Here is a 23,262-nt window from a genome sequence, read left to right as displayed (position 1 = left end):
AGAATCACAGTTTGTGCCCAGCAGCTGTTTCCATATACTTCTGTAAAAGTGAATACACACAGGCTCCCTTTGTAAGATAATTTTGACTTTCTCTTTCAGGACTACACAGCTACCATATTCCTCAGGCAGCGATGGACTGATGAGAGGCTTTGTTTCGATGGTAATAAGAGCTTGAGCTTAGATGGTCGACTTGTGGAAATGCTTTGGGTACCAGATACCTTTATAGTTGATTCAAAAAAGTCTTTTCTTCATGATGTCACTGTTGAGAACCGTCTTATAAGGATCTACCCTAATGGAACAGTCTTGTATGCTATAAGGTATGTAAATACCACCCATCGGCCTTGATGATTGTGTCTACTTATGTTTTAAACTTCCCAGGTTCTGCTTAAGATAATGGGTCTGTTTGTTAAAGTAGGGTCTTGTATTTTATGAATACATAATATTCTTGATCAATATGAATAAATTCCTAAATTTAGTAATAGATCTTCCCTAAGCAGACCCTTTTGCTTTCATGCAGGCCGAACACAGGAATTGCATGTTGCCATTCCAGTTTGCAGTGAAGCCATCACAGGGGAAAACAAGCTGTGATGATGGGCTTTCATGGTTTATTGTGAATTACCCTTTGTAAAAGGTTATGATAAATATAACAAAATCTTAAAATGTATTGCAAATAACAAAGGAAAATGTGCACTCTAAGTGAGAAGGGAGCAAAGGGTGGCCTTTTTAGACTGTCACTGAACTCAGCTGTTCTGCTGTGGTTTCTGATTGGGATTGGATTACTCTTGTACATTAGATACCAGTAAATAACAGATTTTTTTTTCCCCTTACAATAGATATTAGGCTGAAAATATTATATCAAGAAGGATACATGGCATTTTTTATTTTTACTGATGAACACTTCTCTCCTATTAATACTTAGAAAACTTTTTTTTCCCCAAGGATCACCACAACTGTTTCATGCAGCATGGATCTGACTAAATATCCAATGGATAAGCAGACATGTACTTTGCAACTGGAGAGCTGTAAGACATTTAATCCTTGTTGTTTTGTACAATTAGAAAGATATCTGTGATCTATTTCTGCTAGATACTCTGGAGTGGCTGGAATTTTCATACAAGGCAAGGGACATTATGTGGCCAGTCCCTGCTGAGTTACAGTGGTATCTGTGTGCAAAGATGTGTGCACATATGTGCACATGACATCACTGAAAATAGCATGGCAGTGCTGAACTGCTGCAGTGCTAATTAATGATTGAGCAAAATCCTGGGAGATTCTCACAGGCTTGGTTTTACTGTGCATCCTGCAGTTACTGTCTTGGTTTTCAGAGGCAGTTCAGTGAGCAGGCATTTTCTTAGCACAGATAGATAATTTTTTCCCCCTTTCAGAGAGTATGTAATTTTTTCCTGAGATAAAATTCCTTTAGGGAAGATAGAAATCAGAATGAGGCTTATGTGTAAGGCATGTAGTTCATATTTAATAATTTACCTTTTTCAGATCCTGCTCTGACTTATTTCATTGTTTCTGTGTCAGTGTCCTGGTAAAAGATGTGATCAATTGATGAACAAGAGTAAATATATTTTTTTCATTTTATAAATCAATATCCTCATATTTTCCTTGAAATAGGTTCTCTAATACTTTGTAGGCATGGTTACTTTGCAAGCACACAAACATGTACTTTTTTAGTTAAATGTTTGTTATTATTCATATGACAAGACTCTAGAAAATAATTTTTGCATGGGATGACATAGAAGAAAAACCAGCTCTGTAAGATGAAAATATGTATTTAAAATATGTGTCAATACATGCTCAAAATCTTTTGGAAGGCTTTCCAGTACTTGTCAGGTTTTATTCTGTATCTTTTCAGAAGTGTGTGCTGTTCATCTCTTGTCATTAATGACCAATCAGATTGCCACAAAGTTTCATTTTAGACAGAGACACAAAGGAAATTAACCCAAAACGTTCTTCACACAGGTATCCCTCTAGAACAAGCAACTTTATGAGATCTGTTTAACAAACAGTGAGTTGAATTGGAATTGGGATTTGTCTTTATTTTCCTCTGGAAGAGAGTATTGGTAAATCAATGTATATAGATTTAAACCAACAGCACTGCCTAATGAGTCATTTAGTATTTTCTCTAGTTCCAGAATGAAATATATGTCCCACAGGAATTTACAATTTGTTTGACAGGATTAAAAAAAATAAAAAGGAGAATTCCCCATATAATTAGAACCAAGCTTTTTTCAGATTGATTCCATCTGCTTTTTCAACAGCACACAAGTGTCTCCTGTCCGAGGGGAAAAACCCAGTTGTGCCACTACAAATGCTCCCATTACATTGGTGTTTAGTTTTGAGGAAAACAGATGGAAGCAACAAACAAAACAAGGAAAGAGCGTGCCTTGGGCTGTGGCCTTTCCTCATCAATGCACTGCAGTCCTTTCTTTTGGGTAGGCTGGAAATGGGGTTTGTTTCCCCATGTGATAAGCTATGTTAATTTATAGATGATTAATGTTATCATCCTTCTGGCATACTGCTTGCCAAGACCATTACCTGGGTTGAAGAGTTGTGAATGCAGACATGCACACACATCTGCACAAATATTGATGCCTGTAAATAAAATGTAAAATCTATAGCAAATATTTGAACTGAAACAAAGAGTTAGGCTTTTATTAGGTGATTATTAATATAAGGAAAAAGATATCATGATATTATGGAGTAATGGCTTTACACCATAAAGCATCCCCAGTGACCTTTCCAACATTCTTTTCTGCTCTTGCTAGTTAGTAACTTTAAATGACTTGTACTTTCTACATAGCAAAACACATTTTGGCCAACATGTTATTGTATTTTTCTCCCCTTATTGCAACACTTTAGAAGGTAATGCTGGCATTTGTTAGGAAACAGGCTCTGAGTCTCTTGATAGGAGTTCTGTATTTGGGAGAGTGGAGGGTTCGTGACTTGGTTGGTGCTGCCAAGGGGGGTTCCTGCTCTCTGCCATGTGGCTGGGAACACCACCATTCATCCTTGCTAGGCTGAAGGGTTTGTCCTCACATTTCCCTCACAAAGACCCCCAGTCCAAATACATATTCATGTCTTGGGCCCATCTCTGAAATTTTATTTATTTTTGAACTTGTCCTTTACCGTTCATTCAGTGAAGAGCCATGTGAAGGCACTTAACTTGTGCTTGACAATCAGTGAAAATTAAAATTAGCAACAGAAGGGTAAAGAAACTAATTTGTATTAGGCATTATGAATGTTTAATCCCAAATTTACTATTCCTGTAGTTAACCCTATTGACATTAGCAGCTCATACTCTATCAACAATGTACAGGAATGAGACATTCTGGGCTTGAGGAATTAGCTAGGATAAAAACTCAGTGTCACATAAAGAGAATAGAGATTACTTGTAAAAGCCAAATAACATGGGCTTAAGGATTTTGTCTCTACAAACTTTTGAAATGTTTTATAATTAGTAAAATGTTAATCCCTTGAATAAAGAACAACTTTGCACAGAGGGAGCCTTGTACTATTTAACTTTACTGACTATTGAGAAGGCTCTCTCAGTAAAAATTCTTCTTAAGAGTTTTGGAACTATTATTCTCAAAGAATTTTCATAGGAAGGATCACCCAAACTTACTAATTGTTCCACTAATGAGAATATTTTGGAACAAAAGCAAAATAATCTCTGTTTCAAAATATGCTTGTTATCATTCGTGTGGGCACCAAGAACTCCTGTCTCACACAACTTGGAAGGCTGAATGTCTTATAAAAACCAAAAGGAATTTACTGTGGTACTCTCTAGTTCTTTGGACTTTATTTAAATGTCTGCAGTTCATTTATACTGAAAGATAATGAATTTATATTCCATGGCTGGAATCATGCACAAAACCTGGGTATATGAACCTCCTTGTTTTGACTAAGGATAATACAATCATTTGTTTATAGAAAATGTTACTTCTATTCTACATCTCACAAATCTGGGAAACTTCCCAGAATGTGGTTATAGGGAATTGAAAACTTAGCTTGGATGCATATGCTTTTGGCCTAGTCTTTTGATACAAAATTTTTTTGGCTTTAATTTCTTTAAATGTGATAATGTGAGCAGAGATTCCAGGCCATGATACCTTTTCATATAACTGCCAGTGATAGTGAAAACAAAATTTACATTTAAAGAATGAGCAGAGAAAAAATTTTCAGGTGAAATTGTCATTTAAAAGATAACCAGCTCAGTGTTTCCTTACAATAAAATTTTAGAACTCCTTTTTTATTCTGCATGACATGGCTGGATAAATCAGTTTTGTTTTGTCATTGCAGGAAAAAAACTCCAACAACTTAAAAATATTAAAAGGCACTTTTGTTTTTTGTTTTAATACATCTCTTTTTTCTGTGATTCTAGAGCTTTGTTCTTTTTGCAGCATATACCCTTGTGCAATGCATTGCATTATTGTTTCACTGTAATTTACTTACAGTTGACTAAAGTCTAAAAATAATCATCAGCTCATGTTTCTGTTCCCTAACTGAGCTATTAACTTGCACAATATAAATCTGTCAAATACAAGAATGATTGATCTAAGTAAGCTAAAGAAAAAAGATGTTCAAATGCTCCCTGTTAACATGTAAATTACATTAACATAATCTTGAATTAATCATATACACTAGTCTGTAAAGTGGCTGCCTTTTATATAACGGGGAAAAGCTACAGAGGTATTTTAGCTATGATTGTGCTGCACATTGACAAGTGTGTGCAAAACACAGTTGCCTTCTGATAGATGATTCATCCAGCTCCTAATTACTGCTTGAAGGTTAAGAGGGAACCTCCTGGGGCCCCTGAAGCATGCCATGCTGTTGAGCCTGCACAAACATCAGCTCTAAGCTGGTGTCCTTGGCAAGATTCCGAGCTCCTCAGCCACAGCCTTGTCCCGAGCGATGATTCAGGCTCAGGTAGGAGCCCAGCAGCAGTGAGCAGCAGCTGTGCTGCTCTCCCCATCCCTTCATCTCTATGGGAATGAGGACCAACACACTGCACCGAGGAACTGCACCTTGGGATGCAACACACGGCACATCCAGCCAAAATGCTGGCAAGTGCAGTAATTCATAAAAGCTCGATTTCCTTAGAGCCAAATGGCTTTTGCCTTTAGAATACCAGGTGGTACTAATCTATTTTATTAGTTTGTCATTTATCCTGAAACAGAAGATATAAAAAGACCACCTCCAAAACCATCAGCTTTTAACTTACAAGACTTGGCATGGTATTGGAAATTTTGTTGTGAGCAGGCTTTGCAATCTGCCAAAACCCATCATTGTTTATGTGTAATTGCACTTCCAGAAATAAGAAACAGCTGAACCATAAGCGTGCTCGACACAAATTAATTATTGTGCAAAATAAACACAATTGTTGGCTTGTGTCTCACTACAGGGGGTTATAACATCAATGATGTCATGTTTTACTGGACCAGAGGAAATGATTCAGTTCGAGGCTTGGACACACTCCAGCTGGCACAGTACACAGTAGAAGACCACTTTACCTCTGTAACTGAAGCTGTCTATGAGACAGGTAAAAACATCTCTAGAACACTTTCTGGGTGCAGTTTGAACTATGGCTTTGGAAACAGAGCAGCTTAAGGTCCTGAGCACACTGTTTTCTGTTAGGATGACAGTTTTCCTGTTCTAATGATTACATTCTTGAAGCCATAAATACTTTTCAAGTTGCAAGCAGAGACTGAGCTAATATAAAGACTGAGCATTTTCTTGGAGGCCACACATTATCTAAATAATTATAAACTAGAATCTACTGCTCCTTCCATGTGTCAGGGAGAGCTCTTGTGAAGGAAGAGGAGCATGCAGCTGGGCATTTAGATTGGAGACAGACCAGGGACCTCAGGGTACCCAGCTCAGATCAGTCATTCTGGCTTTACAAGGCAAGTCAAAAGGCTCTGTTCATCTGTGGAAATTCCAAGAATGTGCTGTGTGCTTTCACAGCTTCAGGAATTTGAGTTTCATGGCTACTGCTTGTAGGAGTTGCTCTGTTTCTGTGGCAGGCTCTGCCCAGCCTGTGGGCAGCAGGAAGGAGATTGCTTGAACAGAGGTTCCTGTGCCCAGGGAAGGGTCAGGAGTCTTTCCACAGACCTGCTCCTCTGCCAGGCTTAGGAAACTGCTGTAGAAAGTTTCCTCTGACTGCAGGACTTAACCTCAGGGAACAGAGTGCTCTTGATTATTTTCCAGAGATTTTGAAAGGGATTTCAGGGAGTTCAAGACCTGCCAAACCTTTTTGTTCTTTGAGTTACTCTCAGATTCTTCAATATTGCTCTTCACTGGTTACCCAGTTTCTCTTCTGCTCAAGTCAGCACACCCCACAAGGGTGTGATCTTTAAATCAGGACACACACATCCTTCAAAACTTCAGTTTCGCCAGAGGACATGTTTCTAATTCTGAATCACAGAAGTATACTTTCTCTATTCCATTATTGGGTATTTCTGCTTTAATAACACAACACAGAGAAACTTGTGATCTAATTTCAGGTATTAATTCAGGCTAAAAAATTGAAGTTCTCTAAATGGATGTAAAAGTATAAATTAAATACGTACCAGCAGGCTCGAGGATCACAGAGTTTCTTGTTACTTATGTAAGTGACATCTGCTTGCCTTCCTCTTTACAGCTTCTGAGTAAGCAGCATCAGGTTCAATCAAAGAATAATCCTTTACTGCTATTCTGCTCAGAAGGGTATTAGGACCTGTTCACCATACAGGAAAGTGGAAGAGGAAATCTGCTTAATTCCTATCACATTCTATCACAGAATCAGGAGTTTAAAGACATAAAAAGTTTGGTTGTTTTGTTTGTTTGTTTTGGTTGATTGGTTTTTGGATTTTTTGTTGTTTAACTAAATGGACTAAAACCTGTTTCCAGTGAGAGTTGAAGAGGTATGATCAGATGAACTGTGCTCTTCTTCCAGTAAATGATGCTGTTTTCCTCCCTTTGTCTTGGCAGGAATCATACATATGAAGTCAAAAGCCACTTTTTGTTTTAATTATATGTTTTAAGACACACAAATTAATTCAATTAAAATTTGTCACACCTGCTTGTTCCAGTTCTCCTACTCAAGACAGCCATGTTATCAAGTGCTGTGCAGTGCTTTTAAAATTTAATCTCCGAATCCCCTTAATTTTCTACTGAGTCATTCTGAACTAGGTGCTATTTTCTACAGTTTTTTTGGAAAGCAGTGCCTACTGTAGGCCATATTACAAGAAAAAAGCTACCACATTATGGAGCTGTGTAATCAATTCTGAAATAAAAAATGATGTTTTGCATTTCCTCATTACCATTAATAGATATGAGAGTAGCTTATAAATAACAATAACGTTATAAATTACAGCTATTTATAACCAGTACAATTCAAAGGGCTAGAGCTAAAGTTATGAGAGAAGAGCTGTGTGCAGTATTTCCTAACACAGCAAAAAAAGCAATCAGGGTTTGATACTCTGTGAACATGAACAGGCAGTACAGCTGCTGTGCAAGTGAAATATTGTACAGCAGTGCAAAACCCAAGTTCACGTACAGCCACTGACAGAGCCAAGTTTAAAATGCAGTCAGCAAAATTCTGCATAAGTAACTTCAGTAAATTTAAGAAAAGGACACTGAGGATTAATCTTGTTTGTAGGACAGCATGTATCACATAATAGTAATCACATTACTGTAATCACATAATAGTAAGTCACTTTGAATAATGTTAGCTAGGTTTCTGGCTAGGCTTTGGTGTTGATTTTGTTTTGGTACAGCACAATTTCATTTTGGGCATGGGTAATTTAATTGTTAGAACCATTTCCTACATGTCTTTAACTTTAGTCCTCATTCTTGTACACTGATAAACTCTTGGACTCCCAAACCAAATTATCTGCATCAGTGGCTGCTGCATTTTATTTTAGCTGTCCAACCAACACCACCTGCATTCTCAGAGTAATAAATACTAATATAAAAAGCTTGCTTTTCTTACTGGAAAAAACATAAAAGCAAACAAGAACTGTTACAGTGTAGCTTTTTGTATTAATAATCATAGAAATAGGGCTGAAATACATTTCAAAAATTCATTTAATCTATTCTTGTACCACAAGGCAAGGTCATCTGTATCTGAAGCCTACTTCCTGACAGATGTTTCTAGGAGTAAGTCAGACAAGCCTCCAAAGTGTCTGCTTCACAGCCTCCCTAGATGATTTTTTTCCTGGTGTTTATTACACGCATATTTTCCTCATGTCTAATCTTGATCTCCCTTGCTGCATTTCAAACCCATTATGTGGATATTGAAGACAAATGTCCTGCTTTTTTTCAGCAGCCTTTTCACTGTATCAAGTCTGATATATCTTTTCTCAGACCAACAATTTTCCTCTTTTTTAATTCATATAAGCAATTTTCTAGATGTACTGTCTTTGCTATTGTTCACCCATTGAATTTTCATCTCTTTGCTGATATGCAGCACCCAAAAATGGGTTTCCATTAGATATCCTCTGAGGATGGAAGGGTTTACTTAATGTGTTCCATGAAATCTGTTCCTCTTTATGCATTCTAGGCTGATATTTGCCTTTCTTGCAGAAAATTATCATGCATTTTTGACCTTGTTCAGCTAGTGATTCCTCTTAGTTCTCTGGCTTCATTTTTTCCCTGTAACCACATGTTCCCTGAGCTGTGGGAGCTGGTGACTCCCATCTGAGTGCAGGACTTCGTACTTGTTGAATTCCCTTGTTTTACTTTGGTTTTAATAGGTGGTGAGATATTTTTGAACACCAGTCCTGTTCTCCAACCTGCTAACTCCACTCCTAACACACTCACGGTATGTCATCATGTTAGGGAATAATTTTGGGCACAGGACAGACCCTATGTGTTCCCACTTGATAAATGGTTCTATTTTCACAGCAAGCAATAGTTAATTAATCTAAATTTCCATTTTTAGTCAGAGAAAGAATTAAAAACATAATTTAAAATTTCATGATAATTGGCTGCTGATAACTTTTTTTCCCATCATCTTTCCTTAAGTCTTGCACCCACTGCTCAGTCCTCCTGTCAAGTCCTTGGCAGCAGCAGGAGTGAAGAGGCTCAGCTTGCTCAGGTCTAGTCTAATGCTGAGTCTTCAGCCCTGCAGGCTGGGAGAGGCGTGGCAGGCAGGCAGGGCTCTCGGTGCACGTCCCCACTTGGAAAATATCAAGCCAACAAACTGGCATATTCAAATGGCATTATTTTGGCAGAATAGAAGGAAAGAAGAGAGAGAAACATAAATTAAATCTCTGCTCCTTGATGCACAAGGACAAGATATTTGCTCTGTTAAAAAGGCTGCAGAAGGAGCTGGCTGCTGTTCCTGTCTGCAGTCGCTGCCAGGGTTTTGATGTCTGTCTCAAATCCTGCTTTAGCCTCCTTGGGCTAGAGGCCCCTCAGCCTTTGTGTGGCTGTGCAGGGCTGAAGCTCTGTGGTCCCCTGGCCACTGCAGGTTGTCAGCTTCTCAGGGGGATGTCACAGCTAAGCCAGTGAGCAGTTGCTCTCATTTATAACTAGTGGTCTGAAATCAAAGTGTATACAATATATAGATAGATGATATAAAGTTTGTATAAGGCTGTCTGTTCACCAGTCATGGTCTCTTTCTAAATAGAAGCACTGCTTGCTCTGTCCTGAAGGCTCATCTGCAATTTCCCAAGGCTTGGGAGGTTATTTAGTTAATAATCAAGTTTTTCTAGGTTTTTCAGTACTTTTCCTTTGGGGTATGGAATAACTTCCCCGTTCCCTTTATCTGTTCTTTTATTGTCTGTAGTTGCTCTCCAACTGTTACTTCTGAGAACACATTCTTTGCCATATAGGGCTCACAGAGAATCCCAGAGGTATTCAGTAATAATCAGACTGGTGAGTCTTCCATCAGCCTCACCAAAGATTTAAACAATTATCTATGCATATCTATCTATTATCATGTTATGTTCAATTTACTTCTCTAAAGTCATAGCTTCCCTCTTTGTAAACAAGCTTTTCCACTTGAGCTGTTTGATGTTTTCCATCATGAATTGTTTCTGAGATAGTTCTGCAATGTAAAAGAGTTTAGAAAGAAAACAGCTTTGGAAATTTTGAAAAAGTTACAGTAGCATAAACTCATTTGGAAATGCAATGAATGGAAGGAATATCAAGGATATTAGGAAGCATTCTTTTATTAACTCCTCTGAAGTTCTTTATTATCATAGACATAAATAAGCCTCAACACTTGGAAAACTTTTGGTGGCATAATTTTTTTTCTGGTCTTGTTGTTGTTGTTTTGTTAGGTAAGCTAAATGGATAAATAGATGTACACATATACACTACATGAAAGGATTTGTTTCATTCTTAGGAAATCTGAATTTCAACCTTATTTTTTGTAAAGCATTTTCATGAACATGAAACACTTGTTGAGAAGCCCAGCCTGAAGTTCCATTTCCTTTAGTTCACCTCTGAAAAGCAAGTAAGAAAAGGGGTAGTTTGTAAGATCTAGGCTATGAAGGACAGAAGACTGTTTTTTCTCTGAGGGAGAAGCAAAGAAGCTGTAATAATATATTAGCAATTTATATTGCCACCCTTAACATCCTGCAGCTGTCAGAGAATTGCATTTCAGTGGCAGAACTTATTTATTATGTAAAAGGGGGGACATTCTGATTACTCACTGCCTATGTTCATTGTAAACAAGCAATAACAAAATTGCATACTGAAAATTGCATTTTCAGTGCATAGTTAAGCCAGTAAAATCTATTTTAAGCTCTCCTGTCCTCTGCCCTTAAAAGAGGCAAGATGAGAAGGAGATGATGCATTGGTAGAACGACACTGACGTGCCTGTGTGAGTTGTACATCACACATTTTAGCAGACACCCAAGGGGTTAGCATAAATAATTCATGAGAAAGAAAAGGATGCTCTTTGTGCCTGGGTGCACACCTCTGTGCAGGGCACCAAAGTGCTTCTTGCATAAAGAGTGATGTGGAGCAGTCTTTTACTGGAGTAGAGTTCAGCAGAAAGTCCACAGAAAGTGGTTGTGGGGAAGATGGTCCCATCCCAAAACACTTAGAGTGGAAATTAGGAACTGCTGCCAGTATTTATAGAGAATCAGTCCTTTCTTAGTTACCTCTGCTGGGACCATTCACTGGTCAGAAATGCTGCAGAAAAGATCAAAGATGCAGCATTCTGCCATCAGCTGGGAACAGATGCCACAGAAAAATGGGATAACCAGAAAATGAATGACCTAGGGTGAAAAGGAAGCTTGTTTAGGTTTATGTATTTCTCAAGCAGTGCAGCAATAGTCATTGTTGATAGAATAATCAGTGGCAAGTCTATACAAAGTGTCTGATAATCAGAACTGTAAATTAGAGTATAATTTTAAAAGCCATAAGCCAAACTTCAATGCCAAGTTATAAAATGACATAAATCAGTTTTTATTGCCTTCAGAAAGATCTGACTGATACCTAGGCCTAGGCCTGCTCACCTACTGAGAAAAGCCTGTGCAGGTCTAAATTTTATGAGGCTTTAACAACAGTGGTCATCTGGACCTTCTCATTTTTGGGGTACTTAGCAGTAGGGAGGGTTAGAGAGGTATGGAGACTGTCATCTGCTGTTTGGATTTGTTCTTCATCTACAGGTTAGAGCTACTGTCTACTTCTGTACTTCTGCTCTCTCATAAATTCTATAAAGCCTGCATTGCTCTGCTGAATGTTCTTTTGCTTTGGGGTCATTAAGTAGAATACCTCACCTTGAGGTGTGTTTAGAGTGTAAATATCGACAGTCATTTAAGTTCAGGTTCATCTGAGAAACTGTTACACAGAGCAATTCAATACTTTGATAAGTGCTAATGCTGTGCTTTTGCTGCAGTTAGATATCTGCACAGAAAGTATTTCTATCATGTTAACAAATTTAAATCAGAGCAGTCTCACACTGAGGTGACATTCATCATGGGCCAGAAACTTCAAAGAAAAAACATATTTTCATTTTAATGCAAGTGTTTTGTTGTAAAGCAAGTGGCAAACTTGACAGTTTTGAGGAGTTAATTTGAGCTGTTCTTGAGTTAACTCTAGTGAAGTCAGGGCTAGGATTTCATGAACCTGTTTCGGTTTTGTTCTGGCTGATGGCACCATGGTCTCAGATGTGCCAGTCAAAGGCAATGAGATGCAGCATTGCCCTCTCAAATGCAGCTCACGCAACAGGAGCAGCAAATCTGTTCTTTTAAAGATGATAACTTTTGGTACATGTGTGGTGTAGATGAAAAAGGGGCTGCAATATTTCCCTATCTTCATTTTGTCCCATTGCTCATTTCTTTAGCATGATAAGTGTGCACTGAATACTTTTTCTCAACTACTGATTCCTTCAGTTTATTACAGGAGGAGCTCTGATGATTTCTATATATAGGTTGCTTCAAAATTTCCATTATAAAAGCTCTTCTGAACCCTTTAGAGAAATGCTGACACTATTATTATCATGTCCATGATATGTCTTTGGATTCTGGCAAGAAGAAAGCCTTAAGGTTAGAGAAATGTCTCTTTTTTGTTCCCCAAAGAGCCACTCAGCTATAAGCTGTTACATCTCTATTTCTCTTTGTTCACATTACTTCAGAAATTTATGGCATCAGAAAAAATAATAACACCAGAATATTCAAAGGACTTGTCTAAACTTGGAAATTGCAAACTGTGGCTTTTAAATCTGATATTTTGAACTAACTTCACATGTATGCACTTAACTTCTATGCTGAGGTAAATAGAGATACAGCTGTAGGGCAGTAACAAGGAGAGGGTGTTGTTGTGTGGCTGTATGGGCTGTTTCAGAGTTTTCCTTCTTAACAACGAGTTCTTCTGAGGCTGAACCACAGGAAATCCCCAGGTGCCTGTGGCACTCTGCAGGAAGGATGGTCTGGTCTCTTCACTCCCCTTTGCTGGGCACATCCTTTCCTGTGGTCAGCACAGAAGCACAACACAAACAGCTTTTGTGGAGTATCTGGTTCTCTTTCCTACAAGTGCTTTGTGCTGCAGCCTTTTGTGCTACAGACTCAGAGCTTTCCCTTTGCACTGCGCTCCTTTCAGAGCTCGGGGGGCGCAGACAGAGAAAGTAAGGTCGCACTGTCATCTCTAAGTTTTTCACTCCCTGACTTCTGAGTGCTTTACTGTGGTCTCCATACACTTGAAATCACTTTTGCTGAGCAAAATGACATTTATTGAAACAACTGTATTGGTAAAAGTCACAGCCTTGGTAGAGGTACGCTGGAACAATGTCCCTCTTTTCACGTAAAAATGTGATAGTGGTGTAAAACATGTTTGTACCTCTTGCCTCATGGAGATAATTTACTGTAATGTTTGTACCCTTTCTTTCAGTTGCATGCTTGAGGATTTCAATATACTGAATTTACAAAGAAAAACCCTAAAAAATACAGTGTATTTTTTCCTTTGGAAGGAGAAAGAACTGACTACCAGAGGACTATTAAGTTTAGTAGGGAAGAGATGCTCAATGTGGCAGAAAACAGAAAACAAGTTAATTTTAGAAATTAGGCTTTGATTCTCAGCAAACAGAATTATTTACCCAGAGATATGGTGTGTGTCTAGATATTCTCAGACTAAGTCTTCATGTGTGTGAAAGGTGGGCTCTATTCCTACCAAAATTATTTGGTTCAAAGCAAGGGATGATTAAGGAAATTCAGTGGCTTGTGATTAGGATCAGACTACATAATGCAATTCTTTCTGTTTTAAAAATCCTGTTATTGTTTTCTTGATGCAATATATACAATGCTTTTAAAAATTGAAATTTAGCCATCCATTTTCTCATCTGGGATCAATAAGACATTTCTTGGCATCCATTGCTTGCACTTCAGGCTTTTAAAAGTGCTCGTCTTTGTGTCTCACAGCACACCTGAGGGATGCACAAATAGCCTGTCTGTGCCTATATTGCTTTTGCTGAAGTGAATTCACTGTTATGTACTTCTATCCTGACTCCCAGCAGGCAGCACTGGAAGCAGATATTGGTGCCAGAGAAAAGGTTTTGTATTAAAATAGCGGAAGCCAAAGCTGTTGGACTACTGAGCATTAGTCTCTCACTGATATTGCACTGGCATGCAAATGTTAAAATGGTTTTGTAAAAGCTTAATAACATTTAATTTGTAACCTGGAACTTCAGAACAAGAAGTCTTTTCTGCCCATTTAAAAAGCAAGATTATGTTTTCCCGTAATGCAGTGAACTGGTAACAATTTCAGGTTGTGTGCTTCAGCATTGCCAATTTTTGCTTGGTTAGGGAGCTGGGTAAGAAATTGAGGCTTTGCTTATGAGTGTGCTGTCCCCTCATGAAACACAGTTCTGTATTTGACTCTGTGATCCCAAAAGTTCATCTTCTGGAAATCACTGACTGAGAAGTAAATAACTTGAACCACAACAGTGACACTGCTCACAGTAGCACAAACACTAATAGATGATGAGGTGCAAAGATACTGGAATGTGAAAGGTAGGTCAGCAATTTCAGAGCAGGTACCCTCAATCCACATCTTGAGCAATAGTAAATGAAAAGAAAAACAAACTGGCTATGTGAGATAGTTAAAAGTAAGAAACTGTGACACCTTCATGAAATGACAGTCCTTACTCCTCTAGTTCATACAGTAGCTCCCTCATTGTTATGAACAGCAGCAACTAAATCCATAGATGATTTCAAATTTCCTTGCCTTGTTATATGATGAAACATCATCATGCATTGATGGATTTATGGATTAATCCTCATTTAATTTCCAATTCAAGGTGTCTCTAATAAAACTCTGGATATGGTGACTAAATGTTGCATATTTGATTGTTTCCTTCAGTTCAGAGTCTTCAGTATGAATTTTTCAGAGCCATGTTTAATTTTTACAAACTTGTTTGTTAAGCTTTTTCCATAATGTAGCACATCAAAGTAATACATGTTGTCATTTCAAGGATCTTTTCAAGAATTGCACCTTCACAATGATTTTTTCCCTGCTCCTTCCACAGGACGTTACCCCAAACTTGTGTTCCACTTTGAACTGAAGAGAAACATCTTGTACTTCATATTAGAGACATATGTGCCATCAGTCCTTCTGGTTGTGCTCTCCTGGGTGTCGTTTTGGATAAGCCAGTCATCGGTTCCAGCCAGAATCTGCATAGGTGAGAAGCAGATAAACCAACCCAAACCAGGGGCTGGATCATTGAGACTCCTTCAATATTGCACCTACTTGGCATCCACGTCCTGAAGTTGCCAACACTCATGAGTTTTATGGAATTACTTTTTGGGTTTGCCATACTCAGTGCATCACATGGATTCCCCTTAAAGCCTTGCTCTTCTTTAACTAAGCAAAGTGCCTTTGGCAGCTACAGGAAGGAGACTTATAGGCAGGGAAGGCCACCGAAAGCAAAGCCAAAACCTGTCATTTTGGAAATAATTTAAACATATTCAAATACATGGCATGCACAGACAATTGTGAGGCTTTTGTGAGGTCTCACGATACATACTAATTAACACATGAATAACAAGAGAATTATAAGAGATTAAATATAATTAATTTCAAAGAAAGGATATTCTGAAAGGGAAAGAATGCAAATCAGGTTTGATCAGGCTGCAGGTGGGATGGAAAAAATACTCCTACAGAACTGGGAATAAAGAAGGATTTCACATTGAATGAGGCCAGTGGGCAACTACACTGAGAAAAACGATATCTGAATATTTTAAAGGGACCTTTTGCATAGATTTGCAATAATAATGTGTTAATCATAATTATACATTCTGTGACACCAAAATCTCTCTTATTTTAATTTCAAGTCTTCTCAGCTTTGCTAACATTTTCTGTTACTCTTTTTAAGCATTTAACTTAAGAGCCACAAGTTAATTTTAAAGTCTTCTTCCTAAAACATGACCCATTAAATGCTGTGGCATCCTAGGAGTTTCAGGTCCAGGGAGAACACTCCTGCAGTAGGGCCTTCCAGCAGAGGTTTTCAGTGCCACCTGTGTTATACTAGAACATATATTTTTCCATTCCACAGGTGTCACCACAGTCCTTACCATGACAACACTGATGATGGGAGCCAGGACTTCCCTCCCAAATGCTAATTGCTTTATTAAGGCAATTGATGTGTACCTTGGTATCTGCTTCAGCTTCATCTTTGGAGCATTGTTAGAGTATGCTGTGACTCATTTCTGCACTCTGCACCAACTCAGCTCAAAGGAGCTTCCAAAGGTAAATTAATTATTTGGTGTTGTCCTACAAACTGGATTTAAATTGCATTTGCTAAAAAGAATGACTTATCTTAGCACTAATGGTAAATGTATTTAAAGGTAGTTTCTTTGTTAGAGTTAGGGCAGGGAAACGTAATAATCTTGAGAAAAATAAAAAAATATTTGTATATCTGGAGCTTTTCTGGAAGAGACCAAACACACTGAAGTACTCTTCCTCCTCTCTTTTGGTATGGGCTTTATGGCCACTTATAAAATGTTCTGGATGTCTCACCAAAATCACAGGCACTTCTTGTCTCCCAGGCTGTAACATTTACTCACAGTTCAAAAACTGGGCTGAGCTTGGTGACTTTATCCTACTGCAGTATAGAAAAAAAAGAGTTTATAGCATTCCATTTATGAAACCTGCACGTGCATGGAACATGAGTCAGTCTCCTGGCAGATGTCTTCATGTGCTGGGTTTATCAGGTCCCTGTAGCTTCCTGCTCTCACCTCCTTCAACAGCTGCACCTGAAGTCAGACTGGGATCCATTTTCCTTTCTGCATCATTATTATCACAGTGCTTTTGTGGCTCTAAAGAGTTTCTCAAAACTCTGAAATGCTGTGAAATATGCTTAAAATAAAAATGGATGAAGTCAACATAAGTATTTTTTGAGTCTGATGGTTGCTGAAATAATGAGGACAGGTTCATGAAGAGGTTTTGTCACATCTTCCATCTCCAGTGTATAGCAGTGCTTTCATAAGCAAGGAAAAATAAATCACAAGGAAGCTGAAAGATGATTGTCTTGCAGCTTTTAATTATGGAACTGAACCTAATATGCATGATAAAGAAAATTTTAAGCAGCTTATGAAATTTCTGGATTAATAGAAAAAAGTAAAACATGGAAAATGAGAATAACAGGAAGAAAAAAAAAAGGCAGAAAGAAGTTTGGTTGAGTGCTGTAGGGATAAATGTCCAGAAGCAGAAAGATTGTTAACTGTTTAAGCCAAATTAGAACAGAGCATCACAAATGCCTCAGCAAAGCTCCTCAATATGCTCAAGAAATAGGATATTGAGCTCAAGTGGAGGAGCTTCAAAACCTTTTGAAGATCGGGCAATACGTGGGTGGGGGGGGGTTATGTCTAGATAGTTCATCAATTAATATGAGATTTTGGCTGTTAGGATGAAAGAGAGGTTCTGCAAATGCACAAGAAGATGTTAAAAGCTGTTGTTGGGTCTAGGTGTGTGGAGAATGACTGCAAAATGGGCACAAAGCTGAGGCACCCCAGCGGGTTTTATGAGATAACGTCTGCTGGGGATTGTCTGCAAATGGGCAAACACTCATTTCAAGTGAGGATTTGAGTGGAAAGCCTATCAGTAATTTTTATTGGCAAGGTAACAGCAGTGACAATTCCCTGTGAGCATATCCATCTTGTGAAGTAAGTGGTTGTCATTTTGCTCATAGTGTACGGAAAAAAAGCTTCTTGGAGGTGTGGGTAAGAAAGTAAAGTGTTTCAGTGCTTGGATGATTAAGCATCTTTGGATCTGTGAAGGGCACTTATGCTGTCCTTGCTTTCACCTGCCTCTGTCAGATTCCCTTTCATCTGGAGCAGATACTCATGCTTGCAGATGGGGTAGACATGGGAACTTCAAAAATGTGCAATGGAAGTATGTGGAGGTACAGCCGTAAAATGAGAAAGGAAAGTTTTGTGATGAACTTAATGACCAAAAGAAATAGTCTTTCACTTCAGACTTGTTTCCTGCCTTCTGCTGGGCATCAGGAGTGAGCAAGCCAGCCAAGTGCACTTCTTGCCCACACAAAAATAGGGGTATAAGAGAAGGAACAGTTTGGTCCTAGATCAGCTTGCCTCTCTGTAGAATAAGGAAAATGCTTGTCATGTCCTTTTCCTACTGTAGCCAAGGGCAAGCACCGCTTACTGATCTGGGTGTCATGGAGAGCACACTTGACTTGTATTTCTCATTTCTTGTTATGAAAACAAAATCATCACAAGGGCAAAAATACCAGCTAAAATCTCATGTCACTGTCTAGCAGGTACTTAGCAATTTATGTGTGAGTATCGTCACTGTGAATGTGTTGTCCTCATTATCGTATTCTCTTGTGGACACAGGTTAATTGGAAATCTCACATCCCAGTTTGTTATTCCCATATGTGAGCTGATAGAAAATTTGCACTCAGAATTATGTAAATAAATGTAGGAGGTGAAATGGGAATGTCACCCTCTGTCTTGTATAGGAATTAGTTTACTCACTTGCTTCTCGCTTTGCTTTGAAGAAGTTGGGCACAGGCGTATCAAACCCTTCTGAAGCCCCTGAGATCTCCAGTTTAGAACATAAACTGGTGAAAGAGCTCATCATATCCATGCTCCTGCAATGCTTCACACCATGTGAACCAGGACCCACAGAGACACCTTCAAAGCTAATGGTAAAAGCAGAGGAACCACCTGCTGCAAGGGAGGTCAGGCAGAGTGTGCCATTCACATCAGCTCCAGAACAGGAGGCTGCTTCAAAGGAGAGGTTGCCTCTCCTGAGTTTCTTCTGTTTTGTACAAAGGCATTAATTGTGTCCTCTTACAAAGCACAGAAACGTTCCTTGTCTTTTAGCTAAACCTCCAGTGTTAAGGCAGAATGGAGAATAGTTTGAAAACTGAAAATAATTTTATAAGTGTGATGTTCAGCCTCTGTGGTATTTCTGTGCAAGCCTCATGCAGTCTTTATGAGCACCACATAAGCTCCAGGTGTGCAACACTCTGGGTTGAAATATTTTAAAGCTTGAGCAGGTTTATTACCCAGTGAAAGTGACAACTTTCCTCCAATTCTGTTTGCTCTTGGATGTCAGCAAACACTTCACTCAGTGTAAACAGCAGCCCCACTATCAGGTGTCATAGTCAGTGCTTTTTGGGTGATGTACAGCATCTTTCCTGGATGGTACTGATTTGGTATCTAAGCAGAGCCCTCCTTAGTGCCAGCTGCCATTTCCTCATTGACAGCTGGCATCCAGAAAAAGACCTAGTATGACATTTAAAACTGGAGCCACAGCTGAACACTCACAGCACAATTTCTTTTTTTGATACAGTGTAAACCAGCTCAGTCTTTCATCACGCTCAGTTCTTCATAACAGTCTGGAAAAGTCCCTTGATAAACCCACTCTGTAAGACTGCAGCTTTTTATAAATTAGCAGGTATGGTTCTCTAGACCAGCTCTCTCCTTTCCAAGGTGTGTGATACAGCACTTTTTCTGTAAACTCCCCTCTGTTTTGCAAGAGCCCTGCCTTGTTGTACTGCAGATAGATTCTTGTCCATATGCACTGCTTACAGTATTTTCTGCTCAAGTGAGAACTGCCCCTTGGGGAGCTGAAAGGAGTCAAGAGCAGCCTCCTAACACATCAGCCTCCCGGGAATCGCTCACACGCCGATGTGAGGAGGGAGAAGGGGCACGTACACAATGTCCTTTCATGCTCTGAGATAAAACTAATTCTGAACAACCGATAGCCAGCCCTACCTGGGAGAAAAATAGACTCTTAAACTGAGCAATGCCCCAAATCCTGGAGGTTTTGAAGTACAGGTGTCATAATGAAAAATGAAAGCAGGGGAAAAAAGTCCGAACTCTTCTGTCAGGTTCCTTTATTTTATTAACCTTTGAAGTGCTGAGTGCATTCATTAGGCTGTTGCTCCAGTGCCTCATTTCAAGTGCCAGGCACTGCTGACAAAGGCTCCTCTGCCATCCCCAGCACTCCCCTCAGCTGCCTGGACTTTTTGAAGCAGAAGAGAGAGATATTTATAACAGAGTCAGGCCTCAAGTGAAACCTTGAGGTTTGAATTTTAGTACTACCTTGGGGATTATTTAAGGTTCAGACTGGAGTTTTATGGATTGATCCTCTTAATGCTTTATAGGCAGATTTTTGTCCCAGCCTTTCACAGAGGTGGGAGGGGGCATGTGGAGGATGACCAAGGTTTTTTTTTGGTCATTGTATTTTTAGGAGGATATGTGTGTTGAGCTACGTTTATCTTTCAAATAAAATATCCCCCCTCTTTTTTTTTTTAGTTGAAAATGGAAAGCTGCATTAATCCTTTTTCTACTGCCAGTTGTTCTGCTTCACAGATTCACAGCAGTTTGAGGATATTGTTCAGACTCCACTGTAATTTTCAAGGGTGTCAGTAATTTTAGATGAAGAAGACAGGCTTGTGCTGTACACATGCACCCTGGGCAGAAGAGCAATTCTGTTCTGGCATGGACACCACTTAGGTGGCTTAATTGGCTTTCTTTGACTTTAATAGCTGGGGTATACCTAAATGAGCTTTTTGTCTGGCTGCACATGGGGATGTATATCTTAACCTTTCGAAAGCTTGTCCTTGTGTAAACTTTCTTTTCATGATGCAAATGGAAAAAAGCAAGTTGGCCAGAAGAAAGAGATTCTGCCTTCTACACTTCACAAATTTTTTTTTAGACTTGTCTTACATTTATGCCACCTATTGATTTGAGGGGTAATAAAACTATCAGGAGAAAATAAATATTATATATATGCCTACGTGAATTAAAATGACCCCTCCTCAGAGTATACATAATAAGGTTTAGTTTAGATACAAAATTGGAACCAGTCTTTTGTAGCTTGTTTCTGTTGGTGTCTCTGCAATATCCCAAGCCAAACTGAATAACCCAGAAATTCCAAGGAAGTTTTAGAGCTGAAGCTGCAGCTGATGTCTAATCCTGTGTCCTCTGAGTCAGTAGCAGAAAACCCACTGACTTCAAAGGGTGAAAATTTCATACATGAACTTTATGGCTCTGAGCCATTTCTAATCAGAGAAACAAAACCCACCAGAAGGCTTATACAACATTCTCCAAAGACCTGTCTTGATGCAGTGAAGCACATAAAAATATTCTTAACCCTAGCATAACTTTGAACTTAGAGCACGGGTTTCAGGACTTGACAGAAAGTATCACAAGCTGTTCAGTATTAAGTCAGCTGTGGTTGGGGCTTCGCCCTCTTTATTTTTAAAGTCACTTGATTTTTATCACAAAGCACCAGAATGAGGTAGCCAGTTACACACAAGGAGAGCATCTTGTATCCTGGGCTGCTTGATTTGGGGTGCAGCCAGCTCAGCTGGCTGGTCTGGCAGTTCCCCACCCTCTCCATCTCCAGGCTGGGGCTTTGCCTTCACACTTTCTGGGCACTAACCTTTGCCAGTATTTGCCCTGAGCAGAAGACAGTTTACTGTTGTGCCTCTCAGGGATTTGCTGCTACCTTAGGTAAAGTTCTTTGTCCATATTTGAACAAATCCAGATTTCCTTGACAGTGCTTCAAAAGTTTTTGCTGCATAGCATTGCTTAAGTCAATGTTTTCCCCATAAACTGAGGCTTTGAGAGCTGAAAGGAACTGCCTGGTGCATGCAAGTGCTTGTCCTTGAAGTCAAGGAGTGAGACTGAGGAGGAGTCAGAAGAAAAATCCCATTTGCTGCAGCTCTAAATAAACAGTTGATGAAACATGCACTGAAGTACCTGCTGTTGTGTTCCCTATCAGATTATTGATGATGATGATGATGAAGAAGAGAAGAATGGAGTCCTGGCAGCAGTGACAAACAGTTGCAGTGCCCCTGACCATACGAACAAGACAGATTCAAATGAAAGCAAACAAACCAGCAGTGACAGAAAAGGGGAGAGAAATCAACACAGTGGGTGTAGTTCAGCAATGTCAGTAATGAAAAGACTTTTCTGTATCTTTGACTGCTTCCATGTTAAAAACCCTTACCACATAGACAACTACGCCAGATTCTCTTTCCCGTTGTCATTCATCATAATTAATGTACTTTATTGGGTGTATTATTTGTATTTCTAAATATTTTATTTTGCAATATTAGTTTAAAGTTTAGAAAGTGGACATGGGAGGGGAACTTGTGGAAGAATGGAGAAATTACATTTGGATAAAGGGATGTAAAAGGACATGCCACCTTCTCAAGTGTGTCTGAAAATTTTGTTAGGTCACTTTTCTGCATTTAAATGTCTGTCATCCAAAACTGGCTTTGTATTAGTATGCATGTCCCAAACTACTTATCAAAGGCCAATAAGTCCTTTTTTTTAATATTTAATGCTCAACTTTGTAAAATCAGAGTTATATTATACTTGTTTCTGAACTCCATTGAATAAATGTAAAAATGAAATGAAATGTTGTTTTCCTTTACTGCTTTCTGTACTCAGTTCTTTCTAGTTTTGTCAATTATGCATACATTTTCCAGATTACATAAGAAAATGTTTAATTGCAGATCAAAGTGGTTTTGCTGTGTAGCAAGAAACAGTTCTGAAGACACGAGCTACCAACACAAACAAATAACCTGTTCATCTTTGTAAGGTCACAAATACGTATTAAGATCCCTCTACATCTTTAGACACAACTCCCATAGTCACCAGTGGCTTTTCTCAGTAAGTGCAGGGCAGACTACAGAAATGGACTGGGGCTAAAAGGTTTAAATCCAGAGAGATGTATTTCTCTGAGTGAGGATTTAGTTGTTCACCAATCCTTAATGGAAAATGATAATTTATCCTGATATTTATACTCTGTACTCTGCTCAGTCACAACTGCCTGTGTAATCACTATGTAGCAGAAAATTTGATATGCTTAATTTTCAGCTTAGTAAATCCTCTTGAACTACATGCAGTTAAAAAAAAAATTCCCATAAAGGTGGAAAACTTCTTGAATAGAAAAAAAAACCCTGTATTTGTGATAGCTCTTGATAAGATAGGAGAAGTTTTACACAGGTGAAATGATTACCCCCATGAGAGAATGGTTACAGGTGATGAAAAACCACAACAGTCTTTCCAAGTTGTTACTTCACTGACAGATGCTACAAGCCTGTCTCCTGCACTGCAAGCATGGAAGTTGAAAGGTGCTTATTTTTATACCTTTTTCCTGACCATAATGTATGTATCTGTTGTATATATAGGTATAAATGTGTGCATGTGCTTTTATGGACTGTGTATTTCTGATGATCAGACTCACTGCACAAATGCATTGAAAAGCTCCCCTAACATGGGCAGACTTGGACACACCTGATCACCAGGGTGCTGCCTGTGAACAGCATCATTC

At 38.9% G+C, this 23,262-nt stretch overlaps 1 protein-coding gene across 1 annotated transcript in view; it reads left to right on the top strand.

Moving 5' to 3' along the window:
• LOC103813900 (gamma-aminobutyric acid receptor subunit pi-like) overlaps window positions 1-22,314 on the top strand; it is a 47,230-nt gene extending 24,916 nt beyond the window's left edge. The window contains exons 5-10 of the mRNA XM_030241198.2: window positions 100-317; window positions 940-1,022; window positions 5,414-5,551; window positions 14,972-15,124; window positions 15,998-16,191; window positions 21,703-22,314. Coding sequence (XP_030097058.2) covers window positions 100-317; window positions 940-1,022; window positions 5,414-5,551; window positions 14,972-15,124; window positions 15,998-16,191; window positions 21,703-22,017 — 1,101 coding nt within the window. The 3' untranslated portion in view covers window positions 22,018-22,314. The remainder of the gene's footprint in view (window positions 1-99; window positions 318-939; window positions 1,023-5,413; window positions 5,552-14,971; window positions 15,125-15,997; window positions 16,192-21,702) is intronic.
• Window positions 22,315-23,262: the final 948 nt, after the last annotated feature.

The sequence above is a fragment of the Serinus canaria genome, chromosome 6 (assembly GCF_022539315.1).
Source record: "Serinus canaria isolate serCan28SL12 chromosome 6, serCan2020, whole genome shotgun sequence".
Lineage (NCBI taxonomy): Eukaryota > Metazoa > Chordata > Aves > Passeriformes > Fringillidae > Serinus > Serinus canaria.
Note: the sequence above shows the minus strand (reverse complement) of the source record. Positions and strands in the feature narration are given on the sequence as shown.